The sequence below is a fragment of the Solanum pennellii genome, chromosome 2, assembly GCF_001406875.1.
Source record: "Solanum pennellii chromosome 2, SPENNV200".
Classification (NCBI taxonomy): Eukaryota; Viridiplantae; Streptophyta; class Magnoliopsida; order Solanales; family Solanaceae; genus Solanum; species Solanum pennellii.
The window spans coordinates 34,008,874-34,031,196 of NC_028638.1; the positions used below are offsets into that span (position 1 = coordinate 34,008,874).

The following is a 22,323-nucleotide window of genomic DNA, read 5'->3' on the forward strand; positions in this document are numbered from 1 at the left end:
TTTTTACTGTCAACATAGAGTAAAATAGGTTATATGTCACACTTCGATTTGGTTGAGAGTGGGAACTACAACTCATATATGCTTGGGGAGTTGATATATTCAATATCACTCTTGAAGTTTGTTCCCAAAAGTTTAAGAGAAAGCCTGAATATTATAGACTTGGTGGATTTCTTTAGCTTTGCAAATCTGTAACATGAGTGTTGCCCTGTTTGAGTGGTCTATTTATTGTATAAGTGCCTAAACTTTTTATTTGGAAATGAATAGACAATTGCTGCATGATTTTGTTTGTTTGCGCATATTTGGCTTAGCAGCTGATAAGGTGAAGAACATTGTACCAACTGAAAATGAAAAAGGTTTAATTGATTTGGCTAGTTTTTTATTTTTAGAAGTAGTAATGATGATGATCAAAGCGAGCATTTAAGTAATAAGTTTTTTTGCACACACAAAACAAAGCATGATGTTCGTAGTGAGGAATCGCTTACTAATGTTAACTTGAAGAAAGAGATTGATGGTCTGAAAGCACATATTGATATGGAGTTTAACGAGATTCTTCAAGTCTTTACTTCATTGACAAACAATTTAGTTGTAATGTAGTTTTCAAGTTATAGTGATATACTATATTAGTATCATTTTTTACACTATTTTGTCTTTTATATGGTTCTTTTTTAAAGTATACTATTTTGTTTTTAAAGTTTCTATTTTTAAAATTATATTAAATAAAAAAAATATAGAATATACTATGTAATATAGCTATAGTTTCAATTCTTTTTAATCCGCAGTTACAGTTTCACAAAATTTTGCTATTCGATTTCCTTATATAAATCTAGAATTTATATAATTCGGTCCTGGTTGTATATATTCATAATTTGTATAATTCAATTTCTTATTGTATAAATTCAGAATTTGTATATGCTTACCCTAGTTCTTTATATACAGTTTATAAAAAAATTATAATAAATTGTCTTGTTTGTATATTGAAAAGTGAAATACTATACAAATGGAGTTATGAAAAATTTCTAAATGTATAAGAAAAAAAACAGATTTTGTATATACTTACTCTATTTGTATATTCACAAGCAAAATATACAAATTGCAACTTCAATTCGTATAAACTCACCATGTTTGTATATTTTTCAAGCGAAATATACAAACCACAATCTACATAGCAAACGAAACTATAGCTATAAAGCACAATTATCGAAACTAAAACTATATAATCTCAACTATGTCTATTATCTTTGTTATTTTTTAAATTTTCTCTTCGTTAAAATTACTCGAGCCCAAATTCCTTAAAAACGCAAATCACCTATCATTCCATGATTTTTTGATATTATAGTTGCTATCATATTTCAGTCTCCAGATACATGTATTTGGCGCATCTTGATACATGTATCTCAAATACATGTTAAGAGATATATCTAATTTATGTGTACCTAAATATGGAATGTAACTGAAACATGTCAATTTAATAAATCATGCGTTCTTCCCTAAATTTCTTCTTAGAAGAATTCAAAAAAATAATTTTTTTCCTAATTTTTTACCATAAATTTTATTTTCTCATATATACATGCAATTTTAAGTTGGATACATATACACTTTATAAGATTCATATACTCTTAATTAAATATAGGTCAAATACATACGCAGGTCCGTAAAGTTATTTGCGCTTTTCCCCCAGGTACATCAACTAACCCAGATTCCTATTGAATCCTTTAACCCCCTATAATTTGATCCTTTTAAATATTCTTGGCTGATGTGGAGCCAAATTTTAATAAATTATTTTTGGTAATTGGGCGCGTGAGATGAACCTTCCCCACGTGGAAATTTTGACCAATACACTCCAACCCAATTACACGTCAGTGCCACATATTAAATCATCAAACCTAAAAACTAATTTCCTCCCAAAACACTTCTAACCCGTTTCTAAACGAGAAAACCCTAAGAATCTCTCCCTTTCAATGAGTTTTACAGCTAAAATTCTTAGATTTTAAAGTGATTTCGAGTGTTTTGTTGAAGGAATCATCGAAGATTGCAGACGATTTTGGAGTTTATTCGTGATTTCGAGTTGACGAGTGTGAGGTAAGTTTATTCCCTAATTTATATGTAATTTTTATTGTTGTAGTGGTTGTGTGTTTTTAATATATGTGTTTAGCCTGTGTTTTTTATTGATATATACTGGGTTTTAGTATCAATGTGGTTATTGTTTTTAATATCTGGATAATGTTAGGGTTTTTTGGTTTTTATTGTTCATAACGTGTCAGAAAATTTTTGAGGCCTTGTTTCAGGAATCTTATGGACACCATTATTATAACTCATTTTCATCATGGTGGTAAGTTTATTCAGGACAAAACTGGAATTACTTATAAAGGGGAAGCCGAGGTGGAATATGTTAATATCTACAAGGACCACTTCTCAATAATCGAGTTACTTTTTTACACTAAACAATTGGATATATTCCTGTTGGTGGGTTTTGTGTTAAAGACCCCACAAAAAATGGCTTTATTAAGGTGGACACTTATTTCACTTTAGTAAATCTCATCAAATACCTAACAGATGGTGACTTTTTAGACCTTTATGTGAAGCATGTGGTGGATAATGTAGAAGTGGTCACAACGGGTTTGCTTTGTGGGTCTGTCGTTGAAGAAGACTTAGAAAATATAAATGTGACTGCAAGTGAAGGGTTGAATCATGAGGCTGAATCTGAAAATGTTAATGTGGAAGTTGAGCTAGGGGATATATCAGATCTAGATGTGGAATGGACTGAATCAAATGAAGAAAGTAGTGATGACTCTCAAGAGGATGTTATTCCTGATGTGGATGACTCTGAGGTTGATGAAGAATTAAGATCTCTTAGAAATGAAAGGAGAAATAAAGTGAAAAAGAAAAAACCTACTAAAACTGAGAAAATAAAGCTTGGAACAGCTGGTACTGATAGAGGCTTTGAAGAAATAGGAAGGAATAAGGTTGCTAGATACACTGGAAGACTAGGGGTTGATGAGCAATATATAGATAGCTCAGAATTGGACAGTGAAGATCAGTAGGGATGAAATGAATCTAGAATTTGTGAAGGGTGTTGATTTACCAAGAAGAAAAAAAAGTAAAAAGGTAAAATTTGATCCTGATTGTGTTGTAGCAATTTTTGAGCTTGGTATGGTATTTGAAAGTGCTGAAAATTTTAGAAAAGCTGATGCAGACTATTCTTGTGAATATAAAACTAGGTAAAAATTGAAGCCTAATGACAAAAAAAGAGTTAGAGTTAAATGTGAGGACAAGAAATGTAAATGATTGTTGTTTGCTAGTATAGATAAAGATTCTGGTTGTTTTGTTGTCAAAAATTATTATCCTGTGCATGTATGTCCTCAATCAATCAAGAACAAGTTGTGTACATATAAGTTTGTTGCAGAAAAGCTCAAGGATGAAATTACCTGTCAACCATATATAAGATTATGGAAAATTCAGGAATTGGTGAGAAAAAAATTTGGATTGTATGTTGGAAGAACAGTTTGTCATAGGGCAAAAAAGAGGATTATCAAGGAGTTCTTAGGTGATTGGAAGATGGAATTTTCAAGATTGTGTGATTATGCAGACATGATTAAACATACTAATCCTGGTACTTCCTGTTGGGTGAGGACAGATAGAGAGTCTCAGCCAGGAAAAACTTTGTTTGTTTACTTCTATGTTTGCTTTGATGCATTGAAGAGGGGTTGGTTGGAAGGATGCATAAAAATTATTGGTTTTGATGGATGTTTTCTGAAGGGTTCTTGCAAGGGAGAATTGTTGGTTGCTGTTGGTAGAAATGGAAATCAACAGATGTTTCCAATCGCATGGGTTGTTGTTGACACAGAGACAAAACATAGTTGGAGTTTTTTCCTCAAGTACTTGATAGAAGGTCTGAACTTAGGCACTGGACATGGACTGACTGTTATGTCAGATTTGCAGAAGGTTAGATGGCTTTTATATTGTATCTTGTTTTTTTATTTTTTTTTCTTGTGTTGCTAATACTTTTTAATGTTTGTCCTACAATTGTTTAATAGGGCCTTGTACCAGCTTTATATGAGTTGCTACCAGATAGTGAGCAAAGAAGGTGTGCTAGACATATCTGGTACAACTGCATCAATTATGGAGTGGTGAAGAAAGAAGGAAACAGTTCTGGAGATGAGCTAAGTCAAGTTTTGAAGTGAAATTTGAAGATGAGATGGATAAACTCAACAAATTAGGTAATAAAATTTGTGAGGACTTGTTGAATTATGAAAAAACTACTTGGTGCAAAGCATATTTTAAAGAGCATTCTAAGTGTGGCATTGTTGAAAACAATATGTGTGAAACTTTTAATTCTTGGATACTATTTGCTAGACATAAGGCTATCATAACTATGTTAGAGGAGATTATGCACAAGATAATGGATAGAAATATTGCAATGAGGCAATTTGTTGAAACTTGGATCTCAGATATCTCTCCTATGGCTAGACTAGTACTTGAAGAGAACAAAGATCTTGCTAGATTTTGTGAAGTTAGATTCAATGGTGATATTGGGTATGAAATCTTAGATGGTCAGTACAGACATATTGTTGATGTAAAGAAGAAGACATGTACATGTAGAACATGACAATTGAGGGGCATACCATGTCAACATGTTGTGCTTGCTTATCAGCACAAAGGCATAGAACCTGAACATGAAGTGGTACATTGGTATAGGAAAGAGACTTTTTTGAAGGCTTATAACCATTTTCTACAGCTAATACCAAACATGAAAATGTGGCCTCACACTAGTGGTGTAGTGATTGAACCTCCTGAACCAAAAATCATGCCTGGTAGGCAACCAAAGTGCAGAAAAAAGGCAAATAATGAGCCTAGGAAAAAGTATGAAAAGTTTTCCAAATGAGGAGTAAAAATGACTTGTTCCCTGTGTCATCAAGTAGGCTACAACAAAAAATCTTGTCCAACATTGGTAAGTTATTATTCTCTTCTAATACATCTACAATAAGCTTCAATTATTTACAATAATAAATTATTATTACTGTATTAATAGGCTGGAATGGGACAACCTGGAGGCTACCCAAACAGGCAACCAAGCTCAAGCCAACCATCAAAATCAAGCCAGCCACCATTGTTTAGCCAACCATCAAGATCAAGCTAGCCACCATTGTTTAGCCAACCACAATCTCAAGCCAGCCACCACTTTTTACTAGACCATCAAGCTCAAGTCAGCCACCAGTATTCAATCATCAAGAGTTCTATGTGTTTTGATTCTTTGGCTGTTAGAAGAGAGCAACAACCTGCTAAAAGCAGAGGCACATACAGAGGCAGAGGCACTAGGAGAGGCACTGGCAGAGGCACTGGGAGGGTACTGACAGCGGAACTGGTAGAGGCACTGGGAGAGGTACTGACACTGGCAGAGAAATTGGAAGAGGCATTGGTAGAGACATTGGAAGCGTATCAAGTCAGCAACCTGATCAATCAAAGGCTATAGAAGCTTCAATATCAATAGGACGACAAAAGAGGACCAAGACTATAGGATTTGGCATCTATACAAATGCAAGTGGTAGTCAAACCTTTAATGTAAGTGTATACATAATTTTGTTCATTTCTTACTCTACTATATAAAGTCTCATTATAAGACATTTCTATGCAGCCTGGTACTTCAGGAGAAAAAGCTATCAATCTGAGAGTTTATAAGGATGCATCTCCAACAAATATTGATATTGGTTATAAGCCTCGAGGACTCAAGTGGAATGGTGGAGATGTTGTCACTGGTTCACAGTTGCAACGAATCACTCAGTCAAGGAAAAACAAGCGTGGAACATCTAATGCACTTTTTGATTGTGTAATTAGCAGCAAAATTTGTATTGACTGCTTTGAACCTTGGAGCTCACTAGAGCAAATTAATGGCATGAATGATCAATTTTTACTGCTTTTGAGGCACAAATTATCTTCATTCCTTCAATTAAATCATTACAATAAAAACACAAGGCATTTACAATAGAAAAACCGATCAAAATTGCCCATAAAGAACACTACAATCTGACATACATACTTTTATGAAGGAATCTAATAGAAGACAAATGAACCAACTAAGATCATTTTGTTACACAAATCCAAGTAGCCAATATCACCCCTACGATAATGCATATCATCCATACTTTTCTTGATCGATTCCTCTCCAATTCATATGTTTTGACTCTTTTCAACAAACCCCATATCACCCTCCTAGCTTGAGCAGGCATTTCATCATCATACCATCAAAAATATCCACATCCACCTCGTGCCTACAAAATTAAAGAAAAAAATTGAATTATAAATAAGGTGATTCTTTACTATATTGGACAAAAAAAAATGAATTTGATTTACCTTTGAAGTTTTGCAACAAAGGAACCTACGTCCAGGATTGGATTGCGTCCATGAGGTCTTCATTTCCACAACGTTCCCACATTGACATAGTACCTTCGCAGTTGAAGAAGAAGAAATCGATGAAGAAGATAAATTCGACATTGGAACTTGATGATTAAGAAGAAATCAATGAAAAAGAGATATAATATAATGAGCTAAAGAGGAGAAATAATGATGAAGAGAAACAAAAGAGGAGAAATAAGGGAAGAATGGGAGAAATTAGGGTTAAAAGGGGGAAGAAGATCATTGGTGGGTGGTTCAAGATCCACATCAGCACTTTAAAGCGTCTGCACACGCTTAAAGGACGTGAGATCACGTTTGGCTCCACATCAGCCAAGAATATTTAAAAGGATCAAAATTATAGGGGGTGAAAAGGTTCAATAGGAATCTGGGTTAGTTGAGGTACCTGGGGGAAATGCGCGAACAACTTTAGAGACCTGCGTATGTATTTGACCTTAAATATATATACATATTTTATCAGATACATATTTTGATCACTATTTCTCCTCCTTGTCTCCCCTTCGTCTCTCTCCCTTATAGAGATCACCATTTTCAGTGAAATCATCTCCCAACCCGCAAGGGGACATTCTGCCAGCCATGATGTTGATAAACTGAAAATTAATATTCTCTCCGTCCATTTTTATTTGACATGATATACTCTTCGATAGTCAATTTAACTAATATATAAAGTTAAATTAGATTATATTAATTTGATATTTTAAACAAAAAATTTAAATATTCAAAAATTATATCAAAAGTACTATAAATTTAAATTTTTGCACAATAATATGATGAAAAAATATATCTTAAAATATTAGTCAAAGTTCTTATAGTTTGACTCTAAAAATAGAAATTATGACAATTAATAATGAACGGAGGGAGTAACTATAGTAAAATATAAATTAGAATTATAAGATATGATATAAATATATATATATATATATATATATATAATTTGGTTATTTTTCCTTAACTAAAACTTGGTCGAATTAAGCAAATTATATGGATTTGGGCTATTTTTTCACCTCTCCTCAACTATAATTTCATGGAAACTAGAATACATTGATCCCCTTTTCACATTCCAATGCAAAATCTAGTCAAATGTCCTTTATATATATATATATATATATATATTTAATAAGAAGAATGACTGCGTGTAAAAGAAGAGACCCTATCCATTATCATAAAAAAATTAAAAATCTACTTTATCAACTTGATTATACGTCAAAATCAAACCCTAAATCAGTCAAAGATATTCTTTATCAATGATTATTACCCATTTTAAGATGAGTTGGATAAAGTAAGCACTATGTAGCTTTATGCATGGGGAGATAATTTAATAATTAATTAATCTTTCTTAATCCCTAATACGCCTCGTTTATGCAAATCATTATTATAATATTACTCAAATACCTTAAAAAAGAAAAGCACAAAATGCTTTGATGATTAGAAGGAAACAAGTGAATGCTTTTTTTTGCCTTTTTATTAAAATAATCTAATCATAATTCTTAAATTAGTTTTTTTATTATTATTATTCGTTACCTTCTATGGGGTTGTAAGTTCTTGTGACGTCCATTGTATGCATTCAGACTAGAAAAAAGAAGAAATGTGGGGAGACATCCTTTAGGCAAATCTTTTCTAGTTGGCAAGGGAAAATAAAGTAGTATTAATTATTTAAATATATTATTAAGAAATTAAAGTAGTATTAATTATTTTGAATATATTATTAACTTGAATATTATCACGTCACTTTATATTCATGTTCAAACTATGTTACAACTTACAACTCTTTTTTTTAATCAGACTTTTGCTTTAGATTTCCAATGAGACAAAGTTCAGTTGTTTAGAGGGGAAAAAATAGTTTTGTTTGAATTAAATATGAATAATTGGTATGAGATACCAACATGAGTATGGATAACGATAGAGTATATCATGGTGTAACTTCATTCTTTTTACATGATAGAGTAGGGTTTGAAGGCTAGGATTAGGAGTGATTAATATCGAATCGAAAGAATTCCGAAGGATATGGATTAAACAATAGGAAGGACTCTACGGTAGCCTAAAAGAACCGGTTCACCTTTGAAATTCAATCTCAATCACTAATCTCCTAGTTGAGGTCTATCAATAGCCGTCTGAAGATGTCATGTATTCAATAAAGAACAAGCAAGTGCAGTATCTGAACACAATCACGGCATATTGATAGGATCACGCGACTATTCCAGTATGTGAAACATATATAGGCAGTCACAACATAGTAAACATGACATGTAGAGAATATAATATATACATTGGTCATCATTTCAGGAGAAATGCACAATTTTACATTCTCAATAACAAGTAGATATGACAATTCAATGATTCTCTCATGGAATTAATACCCAAACTGTTAGTGTGTCGGAACGTGACACCCGATCCCAATTAGTGTGTCAGAATATGACACCCAATTCAATGTGTGTCAGAACGTGACACCTAATCTAATGTATGTATTGAACGTGACACCCGATCTCAGCAACATAACCACAACCACATTCACACTCATTATGTACACACTCATAATCATACCATCAAGTATTGAATCATGACAATACATTTGTTCATTCATACTCATTTCATTAGGTTTGATCAAAAGTGTTTCATTCACATACATGCATGCATTACAATGAAGCAATTACCAACATACATCACACAAACATAAAATCAATAAATTAATGCACGGTCAACAAACGAGGCCTAATTACCCTGATTACAATCGAAATTATCAACCCTAGGCCAAGCCCAAGATCCCAATACCCAACTTAGGGCTTTTCCACAATTAGAATTTCAGGTCAAAACCCTCCCCAATGATAATCACCCAAAAATCTAAGTTCTACGAATCGAGAAATGATTAGGGGAGTAAAAAACTTACCTTTCGCGCTAGAAGAGGTGGAAAATTGTCAAGAGCTCGTACTGGGTTGTTTCTTAGCTTTCAAGAACGAAAATTTCAGAATAAAAACGTTTTGGGGTTAATCCTGACTTAACTCGCGACTAGGCCGCTATGGCAGACCCTTTCCCGCCACTGCGGACCCACCCTGGCAACTTGCGTGGAGACAGAACGTCGAAATTATAGTTTGAAGCCCCTATTACACAACACACATTCAACCCTTGACGTTCAAAAACTACCCGTTCACGCTAAGATCAGTTTCAGGACTTCTACTCACCCGAATTTATTTCGTAAAGTCGTACAGGCTCCCTAATGTCTTGGATATCCACTCATGTAACCAAAATCATTATTGAATCTCTCATTCATTACCAGATTTCCCTAGACCTCGCATGACTCAAATTTCATCCAAATCTGAACTATGCTAAGAATTTTCAAGTGACTACTCAGAAGTTTTTTGGCTCCAATTCTTTTCCCAGTGGCTTATTTCGAACGACGAAAATAAGTCGCTACACATTGTTGCGTAATGATTGGAATCCTGTCATTCTTAACCAGCTATCTAAAATTTGAATCCATGAAATGTGAAAAGCCCTTAGTGGGAGTGCCCCTCCCCCTCGAAAATTGGACCCCATAAAATACAAATTTAAATTTAATCAAATTCTACACAGATATAAGTGGAATAAAAGAAGGAATTATAATTAGCAATTAAGTGAATCTTGAAGAGTAGCTTGAAGGGGACCACTTAGGTAGATTCTCCTCCATGATCTCTTGTGGGAAGGGAAGAGGAACATAAAGAGAGAGTAGATTTGAATATTATAGTAATATTAAAATTGGGTATTATATGAGAAGAAAGAAGATTAAACCCCAAAAAGGGGAAAAGCACCAAAAGATAGATTGATCAAAAGGAAAAGCACACATGATAAAGACAATAGAGAGGGAATTTTGGTATGGACTAAAATAGACAAAGGACAATGACAACGACAAAAGCTGCCAAATGATACTTGCTCCCCCACTTTGCCACCTCGGATCTTCACGTTCCAAAAGTAGGACCCATCACGACACCCCTTATTAACATACTAAATAAAAATTTAAAACAGACAAGTTTAACTTTGACATAAATTATTAGTAATAATTATTGATCGTCTTAAGAATATAAATGATTAATTAAATTGAGCTATATCCCAAATATAATTCATAATATATCACATAATAAATCAAGTGGTTTTAAATTATTATAGGATCATGAGATTCTTAGGATTTTGTTTGGAAAGTCACTTAGTAATTGGAATTGATCGTAAAATGTATGTTTAATAAAAAGAATAATATATAAATAAAATGTCAAAAATTTTAAATGTTTCACAAAAACTTAATCTATGAAGTCTAATTAAAAAATGACGTGCAATATATATTCAGTATTACTAAAACAAATGAAAAGAATATATAACATAAGTTATAAATTCAAAACAAAAAATTTAACATAATACTCTTATAACAAATTTCAATATAGCAATAAATATGATTTATTTTATTTTTTCTTAATAAAGAAAACGTAAGTCGATAACCTTACTTAACTAAAAGTTTTATTTTAATTCAAAAATTAGAATACTAATAAAATTATGCTAATGTGAAATAAGCATGACATAAATAAATAGATAATACGAAAGATTTACATAGATACACGTAAAGTAAGATTGAAAATAAGAAGAAACTAAAATATAATAATATAAAATAAAAAATAAACTTTTACAAAATTTTTAGAATAATAAAAACACAAAAAGAACTTAACATAATAGAAGTAAAAATCATAATATAAAAATAGAAATAAAATAACAAATAAAAAGTAATCAGATGGTAATTACACCATGTAATTACCAGCAATTCACAATTTAATTGTAGAGTCTAATTACACCCTGCCAATTATACCAATTATTTGCTGACCAAGTAATTACATATCCTCCCAAACATGATAAGACAGTGTAATTACATCAATTACACCAATTCGCTTACCAGAGTATCCTTCCAAACAGGCCGTTAATAAAAAGTCAAGAGAATTTTGTTGAAAATGCTCCTAAACTTGACGAGAATTTAAGGGTGTATTTCATTCATATTGCAAGATCAAGGGTGTATTTAATTTCAGTTAGTCAAGTGAAAGAGTATATTTAAGGTTGTTAATAATACGAAAATAAAACACTTTAATATTTCTGTCAAAATTTAAATGTCCACAACTTTCATTAATTAGAGAACTTTTTAAATAGATGAGTTTGATCACAAATTATATATGCTTTGTGAGAAATATATAGCCGATGCTATAGTTAACCGGAAAAAAAGAAAAGTAATAGCGGGTGATAAAATATCATAGGAAAAAAAAATCTTAATAATTTAGTTGATTAACTATCGAAATTTTCGAGTTAAATTTTTCTTATGTAATTGGCATGTGAAAGGAACATTTGTAGGAGATTGACAGTTACGAAAAGCCGCCAATTCGTTTCCATTGAGACAGTTTCTCGTTAACGTAGTTGTAGAGGGACAAAGATCCTCTTAATTTCCTTTTAAACTAAACAAATTATTTTTTTATTATTACTATAGCTATAGGGTCGGTTATGTAACAAATCAGATATCACCACGTGTACAAGAAAGCTCAGATTCCAAGAAAGGACAACTTCCAAGCATAGAATTTTTGCTAACAAAAAAAAAAAAACTCTATATATATGTTGCCCCTATGTATGTATAAGAAATTAGAGCAAGTTGTTTAGAGAGGAAAAAATAGAAGAGCTTGAGAAGAAAGATTTATTAAAGTGAGAAATTTAAAAGACAAAAGTAGGCAACTTTGATTTGCTTTTTGTCTTGTTATTAAATCCTACAAAAACTTGTGTATCTTTGGAACTTGTCTCTCAACAAGGAAGAAAACCTCATAAAGAGATTGAAGTTCCAAAGGACAAGTTGATATATGGCACCAGTTTCATTGCCTCCAGGATTCAGGTTTCATCCAACAGATGAAGAACTTGTTGCTTATTATTTGAAAAGAAAGATTAATGGAAGGAAAATCGAACTCGAAGTCATTCCTGAAGTTGATCTTTACAAATGTGAACCATGGGATTTACCAGGTATATACACATGCATGATTTCCATTGTTCTTGTTTTATTATTTTATATAGAATAATTCTATGGGTTTCTTATCATCTCTAAATCTAGCTCTGGGATGTATAATTGTTTAGTGAAATAAAGAAAATAATAATAATACCTAGCTATAGCTTGATATATTCCAAAGTAATATTTATCAAGAAAGGTATATTATAAGTAATATACAACACAAACTATACTATTTCCTCCTCTATTTTTAAAAACTTTTGATACATGAATTAGGTAAAAAAATGCAAAATCTTATAAAACAAGCTTTCACTATAACAACTAAAGGATTTAATAGCGATTCTTTGATCGTTATATTATATTTAGCAGCAGTAATAAAGATGAGTATTTATAACGTAACTAATTACATTCTATATAAAATGTTTAGTGACTCTGGATGGAATGACATATTGTTTGTTGTTAAATGTTTTTGAGTCTAAAAGGAAAATGTATTATCATTAAATATCTCTTTTTTCGTAGTATTAAATATATAATTGTATTCTCTTAGTGTTTCAACTCGTGCAAATTAAACTAACATGTTGTGATTCTAAATACTTTAAACACACTTTAATTATTCAAAGATCATGATATGCTTTAATTTACAGGTATAACAAAATTTCTAAAATTGTATGATCATTTCATGCATGTTCCAATTGCTTTAAAGGAAGTTATTAGTTGTCTGGTCCCTAAAAATGAAAAAAAAAAAGTTATATAAAACAAGCTTTAATAATCATTGCATTTATGGAAATCATGAGTTCCACCTCTGAACTATTCTTTTTTGAACCCTCTCATATCATAATTAATTTTGATCCCCTTTACAGATAAGTCCCTATTGCCTAGTAAAGATATGGAATGGTACTTCTTTAGCCCTCGTGATCGTAAATACCCTAATGGTACAAGGACTAATCGTGCAACGAAAGCTGGGTACTGGAAGGCTACTGGTAAGGACCGGAAAGTAAATTCACAGATGAGGCCGATTGGAATGAAGAAAACTCTTGTATATTATAGAGGAAGAGCACCTCATGGAACTCGAACCGGTTGGGTTATGCATGAATATCGTTTGGAAGAAAGAGAATGTGAAGTTGCTAACGGCCTTCAGGTACGTACAGATACATATAATAATAAGGATTTAACTTATAAAAAGATACTTCATATTATCAGGTTATCTGAAAGATAGCGATATATTGCAGGATGCTTATGCACTTTGTCGCGTATTCAAGAAGAGTTTGAATGTTCCAAAAATTGGAGATCATTATGGTAGTGATCGATCAGGTTGTAGCATTAATGATCAATTGTATACTGAAGGAAGAGGTGAAGATTGTGATTATGGAATGATGACTACAACAACTTCATCATCATCCAGGCTTCTTCATGGTTCACCATTGATGAATCATGCTGCACCTACTCCAACCAATGATGATAATAAATGGATGCAATACTTGTCAGATGAAGCTAATTTCACTTTCAATAACAATCCATCATTTGCCACTAATGGACATTTTCCATACAATCACCCATCTAAGGTAATCCTTTTTCTGCGTAACGAGAGTCGTAGTGCATCGAACGGTCTTTTTATATATCATGCATGTGTTTGGTATGTAGGATATATATATATGTTGAGTGCATCGAGCTGTCTTTTTGTATAGGGAAAAGGGTCTGAAAAATACTTCAACTTTGATCGAAATTGGTGTTACGATACCAAACTTTATGGAGGGCCTATTACCCTCCTGAAATATTTAATAGTGCATTTTTAAACCCCTGAACTATTTAATAGTGTATTTTAAAGGTATATATGTGCCCAAATGGACACATTACTATTTATAATTATACATTATTTTTTATGTCCACGTGAGCACATATATACCTTTAAAATACACTATTAAATAGTATAAACGGGTAAAAGGTCATTTCCAAAGTTTGGTATCGTAACAACAATTTCGATCAAAGTTTAGATATATGTGAGACCCTTTTCCCTTTTATATATCACTTTATTTATTTCTCATATTACTATTTTTTTGTATTTGAAGGTTGATATAGCATTAGAGTGTGCAAGGTTGCAACATAGATTTGCATTGCCTCCATTGGAAGTGCAAGATTTTCCCCAAGTAGGATATGTGATGTCTCAATCAAATGATGTTATGTATCATCAGAGCACAACAAGTCAAACTGACATTGTACAAGAAATACTCTCAGTAGCCCAAGCTTCACATGACCTTACAAATCAAGAATATTCATGGGATGGAAATTATAATAATATTAATTATGGAGATGACTTCTCTTTTCTTCCTCATAATAACAATCATGACTTGGGTAATTCCTTCAATTTTATGGACCAATTAAAGGAAGATGATGATCAAAATAATTCCATACCAATTGCTGATTTTGATGAGGATTTCAAATCTGAGACTATGGTTGAAAGATTGAGATGGGTAGGTATGTCACAAAAGGATGACAAGGTAATGCCACTAATCTATGCAATCAAATTTATTACATCTTTCGTCTCAATTTATCTGACACAACTTGATTTGATACAAAATTTATCATACAACAACACTATTTTTAATTATTAATGTGTCTGTAAATCATTTTAATTGTTTTTAATTATAAAAATAGGACAATTGTTCTTGAAAAAAATTAAAAAAGAAAAATATGTCACCTAGGATACAAAAGTATTATTCTTATTTTGCATTATTTCTTTGAAATCCAATATGCTTAGATAAGTATTTAATTTGCTTTATGTTGTACTTGACAGACCTTTCTTGAGGACTACAAGACTGTCCCAATAGAAAATATTTCAGGTCCCCATAAAGAGGAACAAGATCAACTCCAAGGTATTTTCAGAATATATACATGCACAAGTGTTTCCTATTCTCACATTTTTTTACTCTCTTCGTCCATTTTTATTTGTCATGTTGCATTTTTCGAAAGTTAATTTGATTAATTTTCAAATTTAAATAGATTATATTAATTCAATATTTTAAATAAAAATTTAGATATTCAAAAACTATACGAAAAGAGTTACATTGCAATGCATATCAATATAATAAAAAAAATATATCGTAAAATGTTAATCAAAGTCTTTTTAGTTTGACTCTAAATATGAAAAGTATGACAGTTTATAGTAGACGGAGGGAATATAGTTATTCTACAAGTTTTAAAAGTTTGTCTTTATTATTTCGTAAATTTTGTAGCTAGTCAAACAACATCGGATGGAGCTAGGTAGTAACTCTTTTCTTGTTTTTTTAATGTTGATAAATATTTACTAATTTCAGGAGAAGCAAGTGGTCAGCAAAACAACATGAATGAAACAGAAGCAAACAATTTCTCATTAGGATTTGGTAATGATGACAACTTCTTGGATGATGAAGAGACTGATGGTTTTTCAAGTTCACCAAGCTTTGAAGTTTATGAGAAAATAGAAGTGAACCAAGGAATGTTTATAGCTACAAGACAAGTAGCCAATACATTTTATCATCAAGTGGCACCTTCAAAAACAGTCACAATCCATAGAGACATGGTCACAATGCATGATTTTCCTATAAGGAAAATAACAAAAAGTGCAACATTTCTAGACACATTTATGGCATTTTCAAGGAAAACTCTATCAAGAGTAGTTATGAGAGTCAACACTTTGGTAGAATTGATTGCACCTTTACATACATTTTGGACTATTTTGGAGAATGCTTAAAGAAACAAGACAAGAAGAACCAACCAACCAAGAAATCTTTACATTTTTTTCTTCTTTAATTTGCTTTTGTTTGCTATATAGATTAACTTGTTGTAATGCTAACCACAATTAATTGTTATTAATTAAGGGAAAGCTTAACTTAATTAAGCCCCCCTGAAAATTGACACAGCTGATGTAAGCTCATGATATAGATTGTATTTGTTCTTTTTTCAATACTCTAATTATACAGAGTTTTGGTTTTTTTTTTATTCATTGCGAAATGAGCATAGTACTTTAGGACTCGAGTGGAGCTTTTCAATTAGTTAATGTGTTACATTTGTTGTCTATATATGTCGTTTTAACTTTTAACACATTTTAAAGAGTTGGATCCTAAGCAATACAAAAACAATATACTGATGTTTTTGTGCTTCAATTCACAATTTGATATGTAAATCTATTTTCTAAATTTTAAGATTGGGAGACATATTTGCTCAGCCTAATGATTCAGAGTGTAATCACAAGGTATCTTTTTTCTAATTAAAACAAGTGTAGTCTGCTCAAATATAACAATGAATTTCAGTGTCCAGTCCTATTCTGATCAGTACATAAAAAAAAAAAAAAAAAAGAGTATACTTCAAGCATTCTGTTTTGGTACAATTCAGTGGTCTAGAAAGATTGTCTCACCACAATAAATGATTTAATCAAAGAATGAAGCTGCAAGGCAGAGGTTTTGATGGTTAACATGATATGTATAGTGAAATGACAATAGAGTTGAAAGCCTAAATCACAAGATGCTGTCACTGGTCCAGGACTTGCAAGTATCGAATATAGTTAGTGTTAACAACTAAACCAGCTAAATTAAACTCTTCTGCAGGAAAAATTTGGAGAGAAGAGCATGACGGATGATAATGCAGACATCATCAGTTCCCTGAAGGATTCAAGTTCCACGACAGATAGGCTGGATCACCGAATGGCCTGCACGGTCACAATGAACATCAATGGTATGATGGTCGAATTCCAAATAAGTTCATAAACTGAAAATAACAGCCTCCTACTTTCCATTCCCCGTCTATTGACATGATCATTTCATTTTCTGTTGATATCTTCAAACAAAAGCAGATTATCTTGCTTTTATTAACTATGTATTTCCAAAAAAAATTGGTCATATGAAAAGGAATTTAGCTATTATCTTGTTGTGATACCACGCATGCTCCTGGTGCGATAAATGATTATCAAGACATGATGAAAATGAGATTTACAGAGTTTTAAGTTTTAACCCTTCATGAGCTCGTGTCGATTTTTAAATGCAACATAGAGTTCTTTTATTCTTTTATAGCACTTCAAACAATTGAAACTATAAGCATGTTATCAGTCAACTTTGGTTTTCTTAACTAATAAAGAAAAAAAGATGATTTGCTGCAGATATAAATATAATAGGATTAAGGAATCAAAACGGGAAGACAGTATTGGGTGCGTTCTTACCTTGGTTTGATGACATACATAAGTATGAAAATTATTGCCACGAATAAGCAAATCCCACCCACGGTCAAGTATGCAATGCCTAGGAACTTATTCTTTCCACCAATCCATGTAGTGGTTGAAAGAACCAAAGACTTTTTACCCTCAGATGTATATGTGTTGTAATTGTTTTGTATTACTACTGTAATGATCTCATTAGCTTCAAGATCATGCTCTATCTTCCCATATAACTTTCTGAATACTGGTAATGCCGCAGTTCTCAACCAAACCTGAAGATCCTCTTGCTCACTCATCTGCATGTAAAATACCCAAAATAGTTAAGATAACGATAAAAATGTGGAAAAGGAATAATGATAATAAGATGAAAAAGAGGACAATAGTCTGCACTAACAGGTATGCTCTCGTTAAGTGATCCACCACCAATTAAACTTCCTTTCTGAAAATTTTTAGGGAAAACTTTTGATCCAAATTTATGCTTTTTATCACTTGGCCATGAAATGTTCTTCCTATTGATTGGTAAACCTTTGTTCTTAATTGAAAAACCATATGTATCATTGAACAAACTCCAAGCGATAAGCCCACAGGGAATCACAGGTTCATTTCCGTTCATGTCTTCAGGAGCACAAGTCTTTTTTAAGTCACCCTTAAAATTTGGGTTGCGCAATTGCTCATCGTTTCTGCTTTTTACATATCTGTGAAAACATAGGAAGATTTCAATACCATTTAAGTGAGTATCATTTACCGGGAAAAAATGAAGTGATTCTCCTTCAAGCATGTCCACTCTCGATGCAAGAGTCAATCTCTTATAAAATACTACAGAGTAAGAAAAGGAAAAACAGGCAACTTGCACGATCTCTTTCACAGTCAGGCCAGATCTGTCTCATTAAATTTCAGAATTGTGAGACGAAGAACGGAATTTCTACATTAACATAATTGTCCCGGTGCCTCCTTGGCCAGGATATCTGTAGACACCCTGATGGAGGACTTCAAAATAGAAAACTTATTCCTTCCTGAGCATACGTTATATTTAAAATAATCCATTGGCAGAAACAAAAACTAGGAACTGGAAAAAATTAAAGCTGATAAACTTCATCCAGTTCCTGTTATCCGCACATCAATTTATTTTCAACTCTATTATTATACATCAACATATTAAGAAAGAGTACGTTCTAAACTTCTTTTTATTTGGTGTATATCAGCACGCCTAACAAAATTTGTCATTGCTAAAGATCTAACTTCTCCTAAATAATGACTTAAAAGTTTTAATCCTTCCATTAGTTACATATTTAGTGACTTATCCATAACTTCCTTAATTTTACAAAAAGATGTCATCTTTAACTTCTTGATTTGTTACTTTTCCCATTTCATTTTTATTGATAAATTCAACTTTATGCATGTTCTTATTTTTATACTTAAGTTTGATGCTTATTAATGAATAAATACAGCACAAGAAGCCAGCGCCCCAACAACTGGTATACCGATAAATCTTCCTAGCTTAAATCACAATATATCTATGTCTACTAAAAGCTCACTCTGTGCATTTCCTTTTGTCTCTTTAGTCTTTTTGTTTGTGCTTCTAGAGAGTGAAGGGAACAGTCATCTGGAACAACATAATAACACAGCTTAGACGAGAGAACATACTCCCTTCGTTTCACAAAGAATGACCTGGTTTGACTTGGCACGGAGTTTAAAAATATAAAGAAGACTTTTGAATCTTGTGGTCCTAAATTAAAGTTAGGTCAAATGTACAAAATTTTCCTTTGATCTTGTGGCCTTAAACATGCCACGTAGAAAGCTGAAATTAAAACGTTACCAAAATAAAAAAGAGTCATTCTTTTTTAAACAGACTAAAAAGGAAAAGAGATCATTCTTTTTGAAACGGAGGGAGTACTTCAATTGCATCAGAAGAGTTATTCTCTTCAATTACACACACAAATAGTCTTTTTATGAGTTTAAAACATCTGTTCATTTTTATACTCATAATATATAACAGAGCTTTAACTTGAATCAAACAAAATCTTGGACATACCGACGATGATTCTGGTAGAAGTTATCCAGCTGATAATAAACATAGATAGGATGCTTCATTTTCTTAGGAACCTAAAAAACATTCAGCAAATGAATTCGCAAGGATTAGGCAACGCACTGTTAAAATTTTGGAACAAAGAAACGAAAAAAACAGTATTTGGAACACGGAACTAACTGTCAAGGTCACAATGCAGGTCTTGTTTGACTTATTATTTTTGATAAATGCAATCCTATCATGATATGCAAGGTCTGATTGTGTATAATTTGTAGGAACGCACTGCTCATCATATCGATGTACAATTTCCACTACCTGCATAAAAACGAAAGATATTTCATGTCAAATACCATTTGACGGCTAAAAACAAACTCCCAAAAACCATAAAGAGATGGATATTTGAGTACTTTTTCTGATGCAGACAATGAGGCAAGGCCTATAGGAATGAAGACGATGCCAAGGAAGATAAACACCGTGACAACCTGAATGCATAAAATGAGAAATATATTCAACAAGACAATACAGTAAAGACTTAAAGGAGGTTTTTTGTCAAAAGAAGTTATGTCAAATGCTTCTGTGAATGCATGCATACCCATTGTGGAGTTAAAATTGGCTTGCAAGCGGGCAGCTCTTGTTGGGTAAACCTCGAATCTACAACACAAAAATATGCCATCTAAATTCTTTTAGTTTCCGTAAATAAAACTCAAGATACATTTTAAAAAAAACAGTGAAATCTAAGTCTTTTAAGCAGGCATATACAGATAAACATCACTCAAATAGCAACAAAAGTAGAAAAGTCATGAAATGACTTGTAGTTAAGTTCAACAGGGATTGAAAGTAGCATCATGGCTATGAATCTGTTGCGGCAAAATAGCCCCGCGATACTCTTACATTACATGGTGTGATATTGTCCGCTTTGGGCATGAATCTTACATCTTATATACTTTTCAACTTCCATGTGTTGAATTAGTAACAGAATCATCAAAGATACAATGAACCCGTTATTAACAACACGAATTCAGACAAGATCATAATCCAGTATACAAAACAAAACCCCAGAGTTTCTTTCACTAATTCAGAAGTATGTTGATTTCACCGAAATATCAAAAGAAATGTACTCCATTAACAATTTTGCACTAATGTAGGGTTCAATCAATAAAACAATGTAAATACCCCATATATAAGATCCCTAAATTGAATTTTATAAATAACCCAGATCTCTATTCTAACGAAAATACAAAGGAGCATATTTATTTACCCTGTTCTTGTTTTTCTACCAATAAAAATTGAATCTTTAAAACACAAAGATTAAAAAAAAATGAAAGAAAAAAGAATATACAATCTGGTTTCCTGGATTTCTTTGAAGAAGATGAGGCTCCTTCACCCATTGTTACGTCAATCTATACAAAATTAGAAAGGAAAAATATATAAAAAATAATTAATGTAAAATTGTGAATAATTTTCAGAGGGAAAGAAAAAAATGAAAAAAAAAATGGAAGATAATTTTTCCTTTCTTCCCTCTTTATTTTCTGTTTGAGAAATTGGGAAAAGGCGCAATAAGGTTTGCATGGCAAAAACTTGTACGTGAGCGCAACTCACTGCTTGCCATCGCGCCCCACACCAAAATATAGGGTAATATGGTAAATGTTCACTCCGATCAATTTTACTTGTTCATGTTATATTTTTTGTTTCATTTGTCGTAAGAGTATTGATTTGGTATTTTATATTGCAAGTTTTCTTTTTTTAAAGTTAGACTTCTTAGATTATTTTTTGTCAAAAATTTATGACATTATATTTACGGAAAGAGGTCAAAATTGCCGCTGGACTATACGAAATAGATCACATGCCCTCATTACATTTTGGGATCAAAAAAACACCGCCGTTATCCTAGGAGACCACAAGTACCCTCAAGAGTTAACACTCCAATTTTTAGTGACGTGGCAATGCCACATGGGACTAATTCCTCCACCTAAGCGTTTCCAACTAAGATTCACTACAAATGAACTTGACCTTTAGTGGCGATAAAGTTGCCACAAAATCCCAAAATATTGCCACTAAAGGTATGAGTGAATTTTAGTGACAAATAAGGCTCTAACAACCATTCGCTAGTAAAACATATTTTTTCAACCAAAAAATATGATAATTAATTTTCGATTGCAACCTAGTTTTCTAAAATAAATAACTTGCAATATCAATAGTTTTTTAAAACACCCAATATTACGACGAAAAATCATGACAATTACTTCTCGATTCACATCTCCTACTATATAATGCATCATTGTACATTTCATACATTTATTAACATAAAAGTAAAACATACAGTTCTTCAAACTCCTACTTAATCGATATCATTTTTATTTTTTAAAAAACAATGAAGAAAAAAAACAAAATTAGAATTTAATGTTAAAAACTTTTACTGTCAATTTTTTGGGCTTTTGTGTATGGCTAGGCATAAACGCTGGAAAATCGAAACACTAAACAAAACCAAATTTTTTCAGTATTCGATTTTCGATTCAGTATTCGGTAAACATTTTTGTATTTTTCAATATTTCAATTTGATTTTCGGTACGTAATTTTTTGTTATCGGTATTTCGACCAAAATATATTATATTATAATATAATATATATTTATATTATATTAATTATTAAAGTTAAATAATAAATATTATAATATAAAAATTAAAAAGTAAAAAGTAAAAGACTAATGCACTTCTTTGATGTAAT

The 22,323-nt window shown here is 31.9% G+C and overlaps 4 protein-coding genes and 1 pseudogene across 4 annotated transcripts in view; 4 read left to right on the forward strand and 1 right to left on the reverse strand.

Moving 5' to 3' along the window:
- The window catches only part of LOC107009913 (PH, RCC1 and FYVE domains-containing protein 1-like), a 36,723-nt gene extending 33,682 nt beyond the window's left edge, over positions 1–3,041 (forward strand). The window contains exon 8 of the mRNA XM_015209214.1: positions 2,583–3,041. Coding sequence (XP_015064700.1) covers positions 2,583–3,041 — 459 coding nt within the window. The remainder of the gene's footprint in view (positions 1–2,582) is intronic.
- A 7-nt stretch (positions 3,042–3,048) lies between these two features.
- On the forward strand, positions 3,049–4,181 carry LOC107009914. Its single transcript, XM_015209215.1, has 3 exons — positions 3,049–3,218; positions 3,300–3,942; positions 4,035–4,181. Exons 1-3 carry the CDS (start codon positions 3,049–3,051, stop codon positions 4,179–4,181), a joined length of 960 nt encoding a protein of 319 aa, XP_015064701.1.
- Positions 4,182–5,035: 854 nt separating this feature from the next.
- Positions 5,036–5,894, forward strand: LOC114075996 (annotated as a pseudogene).
- A 6,167-nt stretch (positions 5,895–12,061) lies between these two features.
- Positions 12,062–16,333, forward strand: LOC107010254 (NAC domain-containing protein 86-like). Its single transcript, XM_015209500.2, has 6 exons — positions 12,062–12,408; positions 13,252–13,529; positions 13,621–13,953; positions 14,458–14,886; positions 15,183–15,261; positions 15,703–16,333. Exons 1-6 carry the CDS (start codon positions 12,252–12,254, stop codon positions 16,116–16,118), a joined length of 1,692 nt encoding a protein of 563 aa, XP_015064986.1. The 5' UTR covers positions 12,062–12,251; the 3' UTR covers positions 16,119–16,333.
- Positions 16,334–16,661: 328 nt separating this feature from the next.
- LOC107010264 (ALA-interacting subunit 5-like) lies at positions 16,662–21,104 on the reverse strand. Its single transcript, XM_015209513.2, has 8 exons — positions 20,939–21,104; positions 20,192–20,250; positions 20,007–20,081; positions 19,780–19,914; positions 19,606–19,676; positions 17,968–18,268; positions 17,580–17,869; positions 16,662–17,072 (listed from the first exon to the last, which is right to left on the reverse strand). The coding sequence occupies exons 1-8, from the start codon at positions 20,985–20,987 to the stop codon at positions 17,018–17,020; spliced, it is 1,035 nt and encodes a 344-aa protein (XP_015064999.1). The 5' UTR covers positions 20,988–21,104; the 3' UTR covers positions 16,662–17,017.
- Between the last annotated feature and the right edge of the window lie 1,219 nt (positions 21,105–22,323).

Excerpts from the sequence above, each read along its gene's own strand:
- LOC107009914 (XM_015209215.1), top strand. The coding sequence starts at position 3,049 with ATGAATCTAGAATTTGTGAAGGGTGTTGATTTACCAAGAAGAAAAAAA. Across the intron at positions 3,219-3,299 it reads TCTTGTGAATATAAAACTAG|TATAGATAAAGATTCTGGTT; the intron begins GTAAAAATTGAA and ends GTTGTTTGCTAG. Across the intron at positions 3,943-4,034 it reads TTATGTCAGATTTGCAGAAG|GGCCTTGTACCAGCTTTATA; the intron begins GTTAGATGGCTT and ends ATTGTTTAATAG.
- LOC107010254 (XM_015209500.2), top strand. The coding sequence starts at position 12,252 with ATGGCACCAGTTTCATTGCCTCCAGGATTCAGGTTTCATCCAACAGAT. Across the intron at positions 12,409-13,251 it reads TGAACCATGGGATTTACCAG|ATAAGTCCCTATTGCCTAGT; the intron begins GTATATACACAT and ends TCCCCTTTACAG. Across the intron at positions 15,262-15,702 it reads GGAACAAGATCAACTCCAAG|GAGAAGCAAGTGGTCAGCAA; the intron begins GTATTTTCAGAA and ends TACTAATTTCAG.
- LOC107010264 (XM_015209513.2), bottom strand. The coding sequence starts at position 20,987 with ATGGGTGAAGGAGCCTCATCTTCTTCAAAGAAATCCAGGAAACCAGAT. Across the intron at positions 19,915-20,006 it reads CATTGTCTGCATCAGAAAAA|GTAGTGGAAATTGTACATCG; the intron begins GTACTCAAATAT and ends GTTTTTATGCAG. Across the intron at positions 17,870-17,967 it reads CACTTAACGAGAGCATACCT|ATGAGTGAGCAAGAGGATCT; the intron begins GTTAGTGCAGAC and ends TTTTACATGCAG.